Source organism: Cyprinodon tularosa, unplaced genomic scaffold, assembly GCF_016077235.1.
Source record: "Cyprinodon tularosa strain WSP-4 unplaced genomic scaffold, ASM1607723v1 ctg552, whole genome shotgun sequence".
Taxonomy (NCBI): Eukaryota; Metazoa; Chordata; class Actinopteri; order Cyprinodontiformes; family Cyprinodontidae; genus Cyprinodon; species Cyprinodon tularosa.
This window is the reverse complement of record NW_024039288.1, coordinates 619,879-636,530: the sequence shown is the minus strand read 5'-3', so window position 1 is coordinate 636,530 and position 16,652 is coordinate 619,879. Positions and strand designations below refer to the sequence as shown.

General features: G+C 41.1%; 1 protein-coding gene across 1 annotated transcript in view; it reads right to left on the bottom strand.

Annotated features, from left to right (window-relative positions):
* ptprr (protein tyrosine phosphatase receptor type R) overlaps nt 1–16,652 on the bottom strand; it is a 60,691-nt gene that overhangs the window by 22,594 nt on the left and 21,445 nt on the right. The window contains exons 3-8 of the mRNA XM_038305213.1: nt 11,218–11,331; nt 10,997–11,143; nt 10,721–10,870; nt 5,116–5,238; nt 4,915–5,036; nt 3,080–3,214 (exon numbers count right to left, since the gene is read on the bottom strand). Of these exons, the coding sequence (XP_038161141.1) occupies nt 3,080–3,214; nt 4,915–5,036; nt 5,116–5,238; nt 10,721–10,870; nt 10,997–11,143; nt 11,218–11,331 (791 nt within the window). The remainder of the gene's footprint in view (nt 1–3,079; nt 3,215–4,914; nt 5,037–5,115; nt 5,239–10,720; nt 10,871–10,996; nt 11,144–11,217; nt 11,332–16,652) is intronic.

The window sequence follows — 16,652 nt, the reverse complement described above, 5'->3', positions numbered from 1 at the left end:
ACAAAGTTCAGACAGTGACAGGGACAGGGAATAGAAAGACGCTCAGAGCTATGGGCGAACGGAAACAGGTTCAGGGATTAATATTTTAGGCCCGTTTCCTGGTTAAGATGCAAAGTAATCAATATTCTAACAGTTCTTAATATTAAACATGTTCTTTTATAACATCCCAAACATTCCTGGTAAAGTGATTTCAGATCAGCCCCTGTTTATATAAGAAACCAGAAGAAAATAAAAATAAAAAATCCACATGTGGTGTTCCTCAAGGCTCCATCTTAGGGCCCCTCCTATTCAGTATCTCCATGCTTCTACTAACTCAGATCTTAATGAACAATATCAGTTACTATTAGGCTTGTCCCGATCCGATCCACATATCGGATCGGGACGCCGATATTGGCAAAAAAATGCGGATCGGCAAAGCATGTAAAATGCCGATCCAGACTGCCGATCCAGTTTTTAAAAAAAAAATCCGGTCCGTATTTTCCAGTTTCGCCGATTGAAACGATCCATTCCACTATTTGGCGCCAGTGTTTCCCTGTTTTGCATTTTTATTAAAACTTACAGTAATACTTGCACCTTTAACTGTTTACGGTTTTACTGTTCACTGTGCAATTTCAGATTGCTATTCATAATTTTGTCCAGTTTGTGTTTATCTCTTAATAAACAGGTAAGTTTGTTGTTACCAATCATTGTGTTTTATCTCACCTAATTTAGCTGGCTAGATGTTATCAAGAGTACTAAAACCCTTTTCATCATGAGTCTTACAACTAAGGCTAAATACTTTAACTTAAACTTAAATACATGCTCGGATAGGCTTGTATCGGCCAGTATCGATATCGGATCGGAAGTCCAAAAACAATATCGGTATCGGATCGGAAGTGCAAAAACCTGGATCGGGACATCTCTAGTTACTATAGAGATGCAGACGACACCCAGCTGTACATCCCATGTCTCCAGCTCTGGATAAATGCAGAGAACAGATCAATGTAATAAAAATGAAATTTTAGTCAGTTTTTTTTTTGGACGATAGGAAGAGTGTTTCAAAGTTAGCATACAGCTTCAGCTAATCCAGGTAGAAAGCAGCAATCAAGCTCTAAATCTTTTACCCCATTTACACTACCCTTGAAAAACCGATCCATGCCGAGACCGGTCCGAGCTCGGATCAGTTAACCAGGCCGAGCTTGGTTCTGACGACCGTTTACACATCACGCTATCTCGGTTCCTCGACTCCTCGCCTCCTAGTGACGCTCTGCGGTATTACTGCCAGTATTAAAGGAGGAAATCAAGCAGTTGGTGGCGGTAATGCACCAAAAGTTGTTTGCCAACCGCCATAAAACACAAGAAGAGGAAGACGAAGAAGGAGGGAATCAAGCAAATCAAAATGACGGCGCCCGTCACATTCAGAAAGTTATGCTTGATTATTATTGCTATACTTCAGTGTTTGCGGAAGTTCAAGCGAAGATGGCAACCTTTCGTGGATTTACTTGAGAAAGTCGGCTTTTGGAACGTGGATCAGACAAATGATCGTCTATTCTGGGTGGAGAAGATTTCGATTGTTGTTTATAGTTGTTGTTCTTCTGTTTTGTGTTGGTTGGCAAGCAACTTCCGCAGGGGCATTACCACCAACTACTGGAATGGAGTGTGAATCGCGATGTGCAGCCAGACGGAGATGACGCGTTCTGCTCATGCGCTCTTGTTATCAGAGAACCAAGCCAGGGAAAAACCCACCTCTGGAACAGAGGAAGCCTGTATTTTTTTATGAAAATAAGCACTAAATATGATCAAAATTACCATAAAAATGTTTTGCTTAGCAAAGAATCGTTATGTGACCCCTGTTGCCCAAACCTGGCGGCTTTAACAATCAAAGGTCAGAGTTCACTGCACTCTAAACACGCTCAGCATGATTCAGGGTTTGCTTTAAAAAAACTATGGGAAAAAATCCAGCTAATTTACGGCATCATTTCTAACAATGTCAATTATTAAATAGATTCAAACATGATAAATGAAGCTGACTTTACTGGATGAATAATAACATTTTTTACATATCCTGAACTATCTCTATAGTTATGCTGCTATAGGCTTAGACTGCTGGAGGACATAGGAACCCCTTTTTCATTATTCTGATTCATTCTATCTCTATTCTCTGAAATAGCAAAATGTGTTAAATCTCTAACATTCTGCTCTCTCTGCTTTTTCTCTTAGTAGCTTCATCTGGTCTGTTCCTGTTTGGCTGTGACTCCATCCTGGAGAGAAATATCAGCTGTGCTGCTGCCATCAACACCTTTGTTTATAGATGTTGGAGATCAGCCTGTTTTTTAGTGCAGTCCTGTGTCTCTGACTGTGACCGACTGGATGTGCTCTCTTCATCCTCTGACATGGGAGTTGGCCCGGAGCTCGTCTGCCTGGCTGTGTTTCCTGGACGGGGCCGCCTTATACAGTTGCTTTTTGTATCTCTGCTCTGTCTCCTTGAACCCCAGTCGGCCTCGGGAGATGGCCGCTCACACTGAGCCTGGTTCAGCTGGAGGTTTATTCCTGTAAAAAGGGAGTTTTTCCTCTCCACTGTTGCTACAAGCATGCTTAATGAGGAATTGCATTTGAGTCAATGAGTCGATGCAATCAACTGGTTTTCCTTCGATAGAAAACTTTGAATCAATTTGACTGGATGATCTGGTGAACTGTAAAGTGCCTTGAGATGACGTGTTGTGAATTGGAGCTATAGAAACAAACTGAATTTAATTTAATTGAAAAACATGAACAAAAAACTAATTCAACCAGATTTAGCTGCAGAGAATGTCCTCTTTATGAATAGTAGATCTTTGAATCAACCTTTTGGTTTTTCTTTAGAACACTTTTTTTCTCCTTAAGTTTTCATTCACCCTCAGGATGAAAAATATGTTAAAGAAAATTGGATTTAGAAATATTTTTACTTTGTTTGTCCACTTCTGTCGATTAGAAATCTTATTTTTTGTTAAATAATTATGTCACATGTGAAGATAAATAGAAATCTGGGGGAGGATTAAATCTGAATAAACGTGTCGGTTTCCACTCCCTAATTAGCCGTAAACACTTCCTGTGTTCTCACCTTTCTTGCAGGCCTGCAGCAGGTTTCATCCTGAAGGGGGAGGGGCAGGGCTTTAGATCGTTAGCGGGCGTCACCGGGGGAGCGCTGCTTGGGTGGGAGTGGCTGTCAGCGTTAATTAGAGGCACGGGGGCGGGGCTACAAGAAAAGCACAGAATGTTGTCCGTCAGTCAGTGAATGAGTTTACTGACATATGAAAAAACAGCATATTCCATATAAACGCATATTCAGCTTCTGTTCTGCAAACTAAAGAAAATTACCAAATACTTAAAGGTCTCATATAATTATAGATTACAAAAAAAAAAAAATCTTAATGATGCCCCAGAGCATGTTTTGCCATTCAGGCAGAACAATTCCTCTCACCAAAAAGCTTCTCATTCAGCTCTCCTCTGGACGAGCCATTTTGGCTTCCCACGCCCCGTCCTCCCAAAGGCCACACCCCCACAACCCGCAACCATGACAACCAGTCAGAGTTCGTAAAGACAGCCTGGGAGCGTGGAATAATACATTAGACGAAGGCTTTAGCTTGACCAATGGGCCACTCTGGACAGCTTCTTCCCCCTTATGACATCATGAGGGGAATGCTTTTTTAAACAGAGCACTTTGGCTAAGAGGTTGAGGAAGGCAGTGAGATGGGAAATCTATTTTCATTATAAGGTTTTCTTCAGTAAAACTTGCATTAAAACTTTATTAGAAGAAAAAAGCTTGTCTGATCAAACATCAGTTATTATTTTAGATCAGGATGATTGTCAGCAGATTCTTCCAGCTGAGTTATGGATCTCTGCAGCTCCTCCAGAGCTACCTTCTTAGCCGATACTTAGTCTAGAAGTTTAGGTAGATCAGGTCACACAGGTCAGTGTGTTAGTAGGTCTGATTAATTTGAACTAGAACCTCTTAATGGACTCTACTTCTTGGCCTTCATGATGCTGCTTCTTCTCCAATGTTCACCAAAGAAAACTTCTAAGCTCAGAAACAGAACGGCTGCTTTTAGAGTCGAATCAGTTTGATACAGACTGAGTTTTATTCAGGGGTGTCTGAGTAAAGGGGCAGAGTTCAGCTGCACAGGAAACTAATGTCTCCAACCTAAAGGATGGATCATGTTCTTCTGCCTCACAGGTTTCATCCATGTTTGACGTAAAACCAGAGAAGCTTCGGGAATAAGTGTGTGTTAAAGTCTCTGATTGATCATTGGAGCTCAGCGTCATCTAAATTGGATAATACTGGTCTACATGTGAGGTGAGCTGAAGTTGGGCCTGTTTGGGGAAGGAGAGGCGAATGTTTTAGACATGAAGGGAACCTCTGGCTGATCCCACTGGGCTCGTATTCAGGATTATGTAAAAGGGGCGGCCTTAGAGCTCCCCGTTTAACAACAAGGATGACCTCAACCACCCTGTGGTACGCCGCGTCCTGTGAGCACGCCGCATTTGCCCATGATGACATACTGAGTTTGGTAATTAAATAAAGATTGCCATTGTTTCTGGGAGATAGAAATAAAAAAAGAGAAACAAGGCAGCAGAAATTCCAAAAAAGTTAAAAAACAATCTACTTTGTTTCCAAGTTTGAAGACGTTTTGCTTCTCATCCAGGAAGCTTTTGAAATTCTAAATGTCTTTTGAATTGAAAAAGCTTCCTGGATGGAATGAGTATGACCTCAATGAATGAGAATCTTCACCAGCATAAGGCAGCAGAAACTAACTAATAAACATGGTGGAGGAAGAGTGATGATTGGGGCTTAAGGAGCAGGAAAGAGCTTGGTGATCATCTCTGATTCTTTAAAAAAATAAGGAAAAATCCCATGTTATTAAAAACGTTGCACTTTGAAGTTTCCGGTCATTTCACCTCGGCAGAGGGGTGACAGGAGGAGCGAGGCGGCGGCAGGCGACCACTGGCTGCTGCTGGTGAGTGGGCGTGGCTACAGCTGGCGGGAGCTCAGATTGGACCATGCTTTCTGACGTCGCAGCCTGGAGGAAGAGATCAGAGGTCAAAGTTCTGGAAACACGATCCAGCAGCGAGGGAACCAAATGCTCAGTGGTCTCTCACCTTGGTGCCCTTTGACCTCTTGGCGGGCTCAGGGGGGATCCTCAGGCTCACGTGGTGGTCTGGGGGCGGAGCTTTAAGATGCTTCTCAGTGACCGGAACCTTCTGCTTCATTCGATACAAAACCTGAAGGAAAGAGAACGAAAACGACTGGATCTGTGAGCTGGCAAAATCAAATTAATAAAATCACCTGATTTAAACAAGACTACTTAAAAACTAGTGTTGCACCGATACCAGTATCGGTAGGGACCCCGATATGGCATAAAAATGGTGGCATCGGTATCAGCGAGTACCAACAAATAGGGCATAGATACCATTTTGAGATCCAAACGTTTATTCAACTATTGTCACCCATTCCTGGTAGGCAATAAAAATTATTAGTCTCTCTCCTGCTTCACAAAGGTAGGCAGCAGCTTGACAAAGCCATAACAGATGGTATCGGCTGATACTGCACAGCCGGGTATCGGGGCCTAACAAAAAAGTATTGGCACAACACTAAAAACCCACAGAAGTATTTAGTAAAAAGGACGAATGAAAATCCTTCTGATAGCAAAACAACATTTAGTAGAGACGTACCGATCCGATACCTGGATCCAATGTCTAAACATGATATCCAATCCAAAGCACTTTACATGGAAGTTATTTCTTTTTGCTGTTTATTTGTTAGTAAATAATATAAAGAACATTAATATCTGTGTAGATGTATTATTTTTTTATGTCAGAGCTAAATCCAGGATTTATGGTTTATTTATTCAATAGTTGAACCGGATCGGTATCGGATATCGGCCGATACGGCCGATCGGTATCGGATTGGAAAAATAAATGGGTCGATACATTTCTAGCATTTAATAAATTTAGAAGAGTGAAACAATGATTAATAGAGTTAAATAAAGACCAAAACGTTGCCCGTTTTAAATAAAGTCAAAGAAAAAACTTTAAGTTAAATACAGGCTCCAATTAAACAAAAAGTTACTAAGACGCTCTTCCTGCCTCTGATCGCTTGGTTCTGACAGAGTGGAGTAATACTGCAGAACACAGGGAAGAAGAGGACAAGCTTTTTTCACAAATAAATGACCTCAAAAGTTTTGATATATAAATTCCAAAAGAGCAGTTATTCATCTACCCAAACAATTCAATTATTTCTTTCATTTCTTTTTTCTGGCCATCATGGTAATCTGGGTGACTGTCGGCCATTAGCTTTACCTGCTGCCTGATCTGTTTTTCTTTTTTCTCTCTGCAGTGAGCCTTTATATGTCATCATATTCCATCAATAGTTTGTTTCTAAATGTCATATATTATAAATTGTGTTGATTTATTTTTCCATGTTTAATGTCCGAATTATTTTTCCTTTAAAAAGATGCAAACATCCCATCACTCTCAGAGCCATTTTTTTCAAATCCAATCCACTACCGATATATATCGGCTGATATCCGATACCGATCAGATTCTACCGTTGAATGAATTAACCGTATTCCTTGCCATGTGAGTAAAGGAACTATACTATGTTCTTGAGATTTTCCAATCTGGTTTTAAAACATTGCACAGCACAGAATCAGCGCTTTTAAGAGTTTTTAATGACATCTTTTTAGCTACTGACTCTGGACACTGTGTTGTCCTTGTACTTTTAGATTTGACTGCAGCATTTGATACAGTGGACCATGAAATCCTGATTGCTCGTTTGGAGCAGTGGGTGGGCATCAGGGGCTTAGCACTGGAATGGTTCATGTCCTACCTGTCACATCGGACTTTCTGTGTCAGCCTTGATGACTCTGTGTCCTCCACTGCTCCTCTCTCATGTGGGGTCCCACAGGGCTCCGTGCTTGGCCCTCTTTTATTTTCTCTCTATCTACTCCCACTTGGCTCCATTCTCAGGAAACATGGCATTTCCTTTCACTGTTATGCTGATGACAGCCAGATTTATGTCCCCCTCAAAAAGGCTGATTGCTACTCTGTTGAACCACTGTTAAGGTGTTTACATGACCTTAAAGCTTGGATGTCTTTAAATTTTCTGAATTTTAATGAAGAAAAGACAGAAGTCATGGTCTTTGGTGGCACATCTGTGACCCCCTCCCTAGTTGATCTCGGTTCTCTATCGCAATACAGTAAACCAATTGTAAGAAACCTCGGGGTAAAAGTGGACTCAGACCTTAAATTTGACAGCCAGATAAAAGCTGTAATGAAATCTAGCTTTTTCCAGCTAAGGCAGCTGGCAAAGATCAAACCAGTCCTTCAGAGACAGCACTTTGAGACAGTAATCCACGCCTTTGTGACCACTCGGCTGGATTACTGTAATGCACTTTATGTGGGGATTGCTGGGTCCTCAATTGCTCGTCTTCAACTTGTTCAAAATGCTGCTGCACGTCTTTTAACTGGCACACGCAAGTACGAGCACATTTCACCTGTTTTAGCTTCACTCCACTGGCTGCCCATCCATTTTAGGATTCATTTTACTGAGCTTCTGCATCCCTACACTCCCAGCCGATCTCTCAGGTCAGCTGATCAGCTGCTCCTGACAGTGCCTAAAGCAAGGCTTAAGCTCAGAGGGGATCGAGCGTTTTCTGTTGCAGCTCCAGAACTCTGGAATGGATTGCCGCTGCACATTAGACAGGCCACCTCTCTGTCTCATTTTAAAACTCTTCTTAAAACCCACCTCTTTTCTTTGGCTTTTAACACCATGTAGAGTGTTGATTTTATGTACACATGTTGATTTTATGTATACACATGTTGATTTTATGTATACACATGTATATTTTTATCCTGTGCGGGCAGTGCTTTTATTTTATTTTATTTTATTACTTTTATTTATTTTAGTTATTTTATCTTTTTGTGCAGCACTTTGGAAACCTTGTGTTTATTTAAACCGTGCTATATAAATAAAGTGGATTGGATTGGAAAGGAACTATACCTGACAAACATTTAAAAAAAAAAAAGATAAATTAGCACAGATATAAATCATCACTAGCTGCTCTACGATGACATGATCATCTTAAAAAGGAAGTCCCTACATCACTAACTGTAAAGCCGTTTATGATATCAGTGGGATGGGAAAGCTGGATTGGAATCATTCATCCAATATCCAGTCCAGCTAACTGGTCAATATCGGAGCAGATATCCAATCAGAGTATCAGAGCTGTGCATCTCTAAGATCAGCTGCACACGGCGCCTCTGCACGCTGCCCAGTAATGCTACGCTCAGACTGCAAGCAGCAGAGGCAGCAGGAGCAGCTAGTTTACATGCAAAGTCAATGGTTGATGCAAATTAAGGCGAAGTAAAACATCCCGCACAGAACACGCTGCAAACGCATCCTGCTGCAGTTGGAAAAATTGAACTTTTGCTGCTCGATTCGCCACATCAACCAATCAGAGAAGCTTCTCTGGCAGGGAGACAGACACATTACTGATGATACAGATCACTGTGATCACTCCACTGAAACAGTTTATTAACGCCTAAATTAACTTAAAATGCACAAATCTGCTGGAAAAAAAATGTCACTTTTATTATCCTGGTGCCTGCAGTTTGGATTACGTACATGAAAAACGCCTTCCAGCCGCCGAGGCAAACCTGGAAGAGGCGACCGGCTGCTGTTGAATGGGATTCCTAGTGACAGCGCACCGCCGGTATGTGGGGGTCTGAGCGGCTCCCACAGAAAAATAATATTTGAAGGCAGGATGGTAATCTGGATGAACTGACTGCATAGATGAGGTTTTCATGTGGACTTTCTTACTTCAAAACATTGAAAGTAGTTTTTACTCGCTGATCACAGCAAATATAGCTGCCATCGTTACAGGCAAAGAAAGGATAGGGTAGCTCCATCCAACGCACATCAGACCCAGTTTTTCCACCACGCAGCAAAAATGCTGCAGCCGCGCATCAGAACTAAACTTGTACAATAATCAAAAATAAAGCAGCACGCATGTTTTTGCTGCTCTTGCTGCTTGCGGTCTGAATGTAGCATTAGAGATGCACAAGATTAAAAAGAAATCGATCAGCAATCAGAAACAATTTCATGATAAACGGCCTATTTTGATCGGTGGCCGATTGATCTTCACACAACTAATCAAAGGTTCTTTCTTCTATGGAATCAGCGCATCAAAAGCTTTAGGTGTTAGAAAAATAAGACTTTAAGTCCTGCTTTTTACGAAACCACTTTAAAATAATAAAAACAAAATGCTCTTTTAAAAAAATGTGTACAGAGATAAAAAAAAGTATAAAAGATTTTTGAAACCTTAAAACTTCCTCCATGTTGAGACATTAATAATCAATTATAAATATTTGATATAAATCAAATAATGTATTATTTAATTATACATTTACCATTTAATATTTTTTCAGCCTAATCAAACAAAGAAAAGCTTATTAGATAAAACAGAATATTAAAAACATACAAACACAAAGTTTTTATTCTTTTAATCAAAGTCTTACTTCCTCTAAATTCAACTAAAGTAAAGCTGAATATAAAATAAAAAATAAAAAAGTCTATCAAGGCTAAGTTTCCCTTTAAGAACATGAGAATGAATAATCCTCCTTTATTGTCACTCTTTGGGTAAAACTAAGTTTAATGTTTGGCCTCAGATTTTTTTTTCAAAAAACTTAAATCCTCCAGGGAAAAAAAGGTTATTGTAAATTCATCAAACACACAAAAGCATAAATTCAACATAATCTTTTCTCCTTTTCACAGATATTTCATTTAAATGCTTATACATCAAAGCATAACACTTTTTTAACTTATACCATTAAATTTTTCATTGGTTCATCTGAAGTCTTGAGGGTTTTAGAGGAAGGAGCCCAAACCTCAAAGTTTCTGAGGTTTCTCAGAGAGCAGCAGCGCCCTCATGTGGGCAAAACTGTAAATGCATGGAGAATTTATTGTGATTTTATTATAAATTGATCTCTGAAGCTACAAAGACTGAATGTATTTTATTGAGGTGTATTATTTGATGAGAAAGACAATCTGATTGGGATTTTTTTCAATCGAATTATTATTAGTAAATTTTTTTAATCAACTTTTTTTCAAAAACCTATTTTTATATGTTAGATAAACAGACATTATTTCAAGATTTCTTTATTTTATTCCTTATTATTGTCATAGTTATCAGCTATGACTCTGGTTTATATTTATAAATCGCTTTGTGGCCTAATCTCATTGGGATGCAGAAGGCTGTAACTCCATTTCATCCGGACAGAACCGGCTGCTGGGAGGTTGGGCAGATTCTTCAGGTCACAGCTTTTAAAGAAACGGATCCAGTTCTTCTTTAGGTAGTCGGACAACATGTGGGATCGGTTCTCATAGACTTTCCTGTATCCTTCTGACCTATGACTTTTGTCTGGGTCCATTTTGCTTCCAGGATGATTAAGACTTTCATTAATCAAACACTCATTTCCATGTAAAATAGACTAACATAGGACCACTAAATAGTTAGAATAATAAATCTGAGTGTCAGTCTTTATTCAGAGACCTTATTCCATTTAGAGATCATCAAAAAGGACTTTTGCTGATATTTAATGACCTATAGTTAGAGACTCTGATGAGTTTTCTGAGTAAAAGTCGGATTCTTTCCCTTATAAACATCGACTATCAGCAGTGACTGGGAGCAACGCTGTGGTTTACCATCAAGCAGGTGATGATGATGAGGAAGAAGGTGAAGAGGAGGATAACGTTGTAGAGGCCGTCTCTGCTCCATACGTGATCCCTCTGCTCGTCCTGCAGGACGTTCTTCTTTGGAGATGAAGGCGAGGAGTCTGGGATGTTTCTGCAGCACTGAGAGGAAATGTAACCAGAAATCAGCCGGACTTCCTGTTCTGCTGTGTTATAAAATCAGCTGATTTTCGGATTAAACATTCCCCAAAAGACGGTTCAAAGTACTTTTTTATTTTTATTTTTTACCTCTGGTTTGACCTCTATGATGCCGAAGTCGGCCAGATGGTGGTGCAGAACGCTGCGGTTCAGTGATTGGACAACCTCCTTAGCAGGGCGGAGCTCAAAGATGTCCCGCCTCTCAGAGGACACGAAGAGCTCGATGCCGTTTCTTGCCTGGAAATTTGCATCAGGAAATCAGTCAAACGAGTGGCTTAAAAAGAGGAGAGAGGGGGGGGGGGGCGACTTACATTCAGCTTGTTGATGTGAACGTGTTGGGGAGAAACACCGAGCGCCGCCGCCACACCGTCCCGAAACCACAGAAGGTGACTGATGTTCAGCCTCCTCACACCGACAGCCAGGTACTGGAGCAGGGAGAAAAACACAGAGTCAGAGCAGGAAGAGGGTCTGCAGAGGAACTGGAGGTCAGAGACGTCCGACTGCTGCCACATTCAGACAGCAGCTCAGTCTACAACGTTCTCAGTAGAGAAGGACGATACATCGGCCGGCCGACATCTTTACCCGATTTCAGCGTTTTGTTCTGATATCGTGTTGATCGATACATGCATGCATTCAGCAGCCTTGATCAGCTGCAACATTTGCATACATTGAAACGTTCTGGGGTGAAGAAATGTGGAAAAAGATTTATCAATTTTTTCTAAAAGCACCATTAAAATGCAAAGTTAAAGGAAGCAGGACGTAAAGTATTTAAATTGATCTGGGATTAAATTCTTGCCAGTCATATTTTTTGCCCTGCTCCCTTCAAAGATACAGACTTTCTTTATGTTATGATTATTTCTTCCTCGTCTTTCCTTCATTTATTTAAATATGCAACAATAAATGCCTCATCACCATTTATTCACTTCTTCAAAGTAGATGAAAAAAACTTTATTGACATTAAGACTAGTGTTGCGCCGATGCCATTTTTTGGGGCCGATACCGATACCCGATACCTGGCTGTGCAGTATCGGCCGATACCGATACCATAATAATGTAAAATTATTGCCATCATGGTTTTGTCAAGCCGCTGTCTACCTTTGTGAAGCAGGAAAAAATCTAATACAAAGTGAATCCAGTAGAACTTTTTATTGCCTAACAGGAGTGGGTGACAATAGTTGAATAAACTTTTGGCTCACTAAATGGTATCGGTGCTCTATTTGTTGGTACTCGCCGATACTGATATTACCATTTTAGGGCAGTATCGGGGCCCCGTCCGATAATGGTATCGGAGCAACACTAATTAAGACAATGAAATATTCCATGGATTATCGTCTTTTTAGCTAAACTCCTAACAACTGGTTGTTTAAAGAAATAAATTGAGCAATAATTTTAACTTTAGGCAGGGTTGAGTTTCCTCCGCTGGACACCAGTTTCTTCCCGTCAAGTTGAAGAAACTGGAAGAAATGTTTTTTTTCCTCATTTCTCCTAGAATAACGTAGTAAAGTCCTGGTAATACACACATAGGGAGAAATCTTTATGAGAATACAAATAGTTGAAGGTTTACAAGCAAGTTTGATTGCAGTCAGTTTCTTCTAAGCATCTTGCTAACCAGTTAGCAACTTAGTGCTAGTAGGTTCCCAATGGGAAATTCCATTGGGACCAAGTAGCACTAAATTGGTGACTTAGAAACGACACTGTCAAGAAACGCTATGGACAGAGGAAACATGCAAGAGGAGGAGAGTTTAGTATCGGAGGTCATGAATGAGTTTCCTCTGTCATCCATTTTTTATTTAGAGGAGGAAAGCGGGGATGAAGATGTTGTGGAAGAGGACGCCAGGGCGGCAGAAGCTTGGTTTGGTGTAGAAGGCTTCCAGCCGTACATGTTTGAGCCCTTGCCTCGCAACGCTGCCAGTTCTGTTAGCTCTACGCCTGCTGAAGACACAGACGTCCATCCCCGTGAACACTGGGACGGAACTCAATGGGAAAGGAAATGATTCCTATTTTAACCGTTGCGTATATTAGCTGCGACATATGAATCAAGATGCTATGACTGAAAAAATTTGATTGACAGATGAACGCTGATATATGATTGGCTGAATTTAGGTGTTCAGGCTGACGTATAACTAACTGGCCTGCAGAAGATAACGAAAAAAATACAGATTTAAATATGATTTACCTACGACTTTAAGTGTATGTGATAGAAATACTAGAGAAAACCCATCAGGGAATTAAATATTTATTAAAACTATTTACCAATAGCCAAAAAAACTCTTTGTGTATTCAGATTAAACCCACTGGCTTTCTTTACTTTCTTCTGCTATTCATTCCCCCAAACCATCCTGGTTTATAGATATTGAACCCCACCTCATGGTTATTATTGTATTTGGGGCTGCTTAAGGCTAAATAATCACCCAAAGAAACCAAACTTACCAGTAAATTTAACCTTCCAAGTTTCCTCCTCCTACTGCTTGTGTTAATTTCATGTTGAAGTTCTGGTTCCTTCAACATCCACTCAGGTCCAAACATTGAAAACTCTGAATCGTTACTGTTGTCGGGAGATCAATTATCGGGCTAATATTTCAATCCGGAGGCTGTTACTAGATAAATCGGTCATCAAAATCCAGATTACCTTCTGGCGCAGGGTTGTGTGTAACAAAAGTCTAAAACTATTTCTGGGATAAATCCAACACCCATCTGGATCTACACGATTCCTTCAGGCGACGAAAACGAAAACGCTTCGCTGGAAGGTGAGAGCGTTTTATTTCCATAGCTGCTCCTTTGCTTCTGTCTTCTCGCTCTTTTCTGTTCCTCCTTCAGGCTTTGACCTTCAGCATTTTGGCTAACGTCTTTTAGCCTCTCAGAGACTCTGCTGCCCTCAGACTTTGTCCAACTGGCTAAATGAGATGTTACTAGGGGGGACTATTGGCATGGGCGTTGCCATACGGGTCACGAAACTTGGGTCACAATACGATATTTTCATAATATTGCAATATCACTTGCGATATTTTTCCAGCTATCAAATTAAATGTATAGATAAAAAACAAGTGCTGTACATGTGCAATAGATGATCATTTAGTTATTTTGGTATCCATGTTGTTTGGGGTTTGAGTCAGTCCACATCTTCCACAGTGACCGCCTCAACTACAGATATGGTGCTGCGCCGCACAGCAAAGAGCTCCACAGCTCTATCTGCCCATTCTCCCTCATTGTTTTAGCTAAAAAAAAACTTTATTTCCCAATATCAGGAACTGAAAGACCAGTATCATATCAGACAGCCGAAAATCACAATATATCACCAAATGATTTTCTTTCCCTACATCCCTAGATGTTAGCATGAAAAGTTCATGACTGCTGGAAACGGTCATCCTACAGTTACTGCTTCTCCGGTCGTCCAAACACTGATATGCTCATTTATTAGAGCATCTTCAGTTCTGATAAATGATCCAAAAGTGATGCTTTGCTTTGAGCTCCATAAGCAGATCCTCTCCTCCTTCACTTCAGCTGAAGTCCATCTCCTCCTCTAACTGAATGAACGGCAGGACAGACTCCTGGAATATCTAATAGTTTCTTAAAACAAGATTAGAAGAAAACCAAAAGGAAATCTGACCTCTGCAGCTTTCTGTCCACCAGCCTGAAGCCCTGCGGCGGCGGCTTCACCATCCCTGTGTGTCCCTGCGTGTGTGAGGAGTGGGCGGCTGTTTGCTGACAGCTAAAACAACAACATGTTTTGCTGCCACTTAATTCAATATGAGGATCTAAACCTGCAGTGGGTCCGGCTCGGCTCACAGAGCTGATGTCATTATGGGTCAGCGCCTGGTTTCTCCCTTTAAAAAACTCCTGTTTCTCTCTGTGGTGAAATATAATCACACCCATCTTAGAAAACCAACACTTCAACAAGATCGCTAATGATGAAGGGTTATTTAAATCGAAGGAAAGAAATAAAATCTGTTTTTAGATCTTTTACATATAAACCTAAAAGAAAATTAAAACAACTCAACAGCAGCTAAGCTGCATGACTGGAAGTTTTAAGGCTGACCAAATAAAATCCTTCAAGTTGGCCTGGATTTAGTTGCTTTGGTCTCATTAAGATCAACAGCAGCCATAATCTACAAACATGTGTGAGAAGTTAACCTGCGCAATCCCATCGACACCAACTTTAAACTGTTTAACAAGCAGTAAAATAAGGACAGTGGTTCAGATAAAAACGATCTGAGGCGGAGAAGTAAAGGGAAGAGCCTTACCAGGCAGGCGGGGGGACATGGTCGACTTCTTCAGGCTGTTCTCTGAATGAAAGAAGGCGAGTCGCCTGCCTGTCAGTCACAGTCCAGGGACTTTTCGCTCCAGTTCCTGATCTACTCATTCCCTGATCTCTGATTGGCTTAGAGCTCACCTCTCCACCTGATTGGCCGTCGTCGGGGTAATGCCATTATCCCTCTGTGCTTCCTGTCGGGATCAGGTACTATTTCTGTCCAACCCACACACATTGCAGGCGTTATAGGCTCTAATTATCCAGCAGCCTGGGTCAATGGGGAGAGTGCAGGGGGGTGGGGGGGTCAAGCCGGATCAATCACAGAAGAGGAAGGGGGGGGTTCCTGAATCGGGTTGAATCAATTCAAAAACACCGACGCAACCACTGATTAGAGGCGCAGCAATTAGTCCTCATTTGATCGATGCAGCATCCGATTCATTTAAAGCCTCCAGGGCAGAACGGAGCAGCTCTTTAACTGATGAGTCTTTCATGGCCATTAGAAGCAAACTGGGATCAAACAGGAAATGGTTTATGCAAAAACTAGCAATAATTGGAGGGTTTTTAAAGGGAAACCATGTTCTTTTTAAAGGAGAAGTCAGCAAGGAATAATTATTAATGGATCATTATCTATACCTAATTTAAAACTAACCTTACTAAAAAGGGTTAATCAGTAAAAAAATAAAAACAATTTTCTTCGTGATCACTGAGTCTGGGAGCGGCCATTTTTGCCCAAATATAGTAACACCTCCCTCCTGCCATCTTCCAGCAGTGACGTCACGGTGCGGTAAGCCTAGCGCCATTCTACCCACTTTATAAGCAAAATCAATGGGAACTACTAGACACATCTGCAATCAACAACAATTATTGAAGATTTCAAGAGGACTTCACCATTGAAATTCACCAGAGCTATAGTGAAACTGACAATGCCCACGTGCATGGCAGCTGGATGTTGGAATACATTGGGTAAAAGTAAAAAAAAAGAGTTATTTCACCTTTCTAAATCATGATCCTCCACGGACGGGTTCGTCGTTGGATTGCCAACTTGAAGAGGGAGGATTTGCCATCAAACTTCTGGCCAGAGAAAAAACCCGTAATATGTAGCCAACATTTGGAAGAAGAATGTTTTCAAGATGACTTGGATAATAGCGCGTTGCGACAAACACAAGATACAGCACTGGGACTTGATCAACAGCTGATACCACACTGTGACGTCACAAACTGGTAGGTGGCAGTGTTAGGATTCCAGTTTGTGTGGGTTGTTTTTATGTTTTCCTCTATCCACCACCAGGTGGTGCCCTGTTCCTCGTTGGGCCTCCCTGCACACACGCAGCTCGTTGGGTTATTAACGGAGGAGTACTTGAGCAGCGGGCTGTCACTACCTCGACGCCAGAGTGTTTGCTAATCTCTTGGCTAGAGTACCCAAAACTGGCAGAGTCTAAACCTTAGCATTGTTTCTCTGAGTCTGAACTTGTTTTTTGTCTTCAGCAGGAAGCCTTC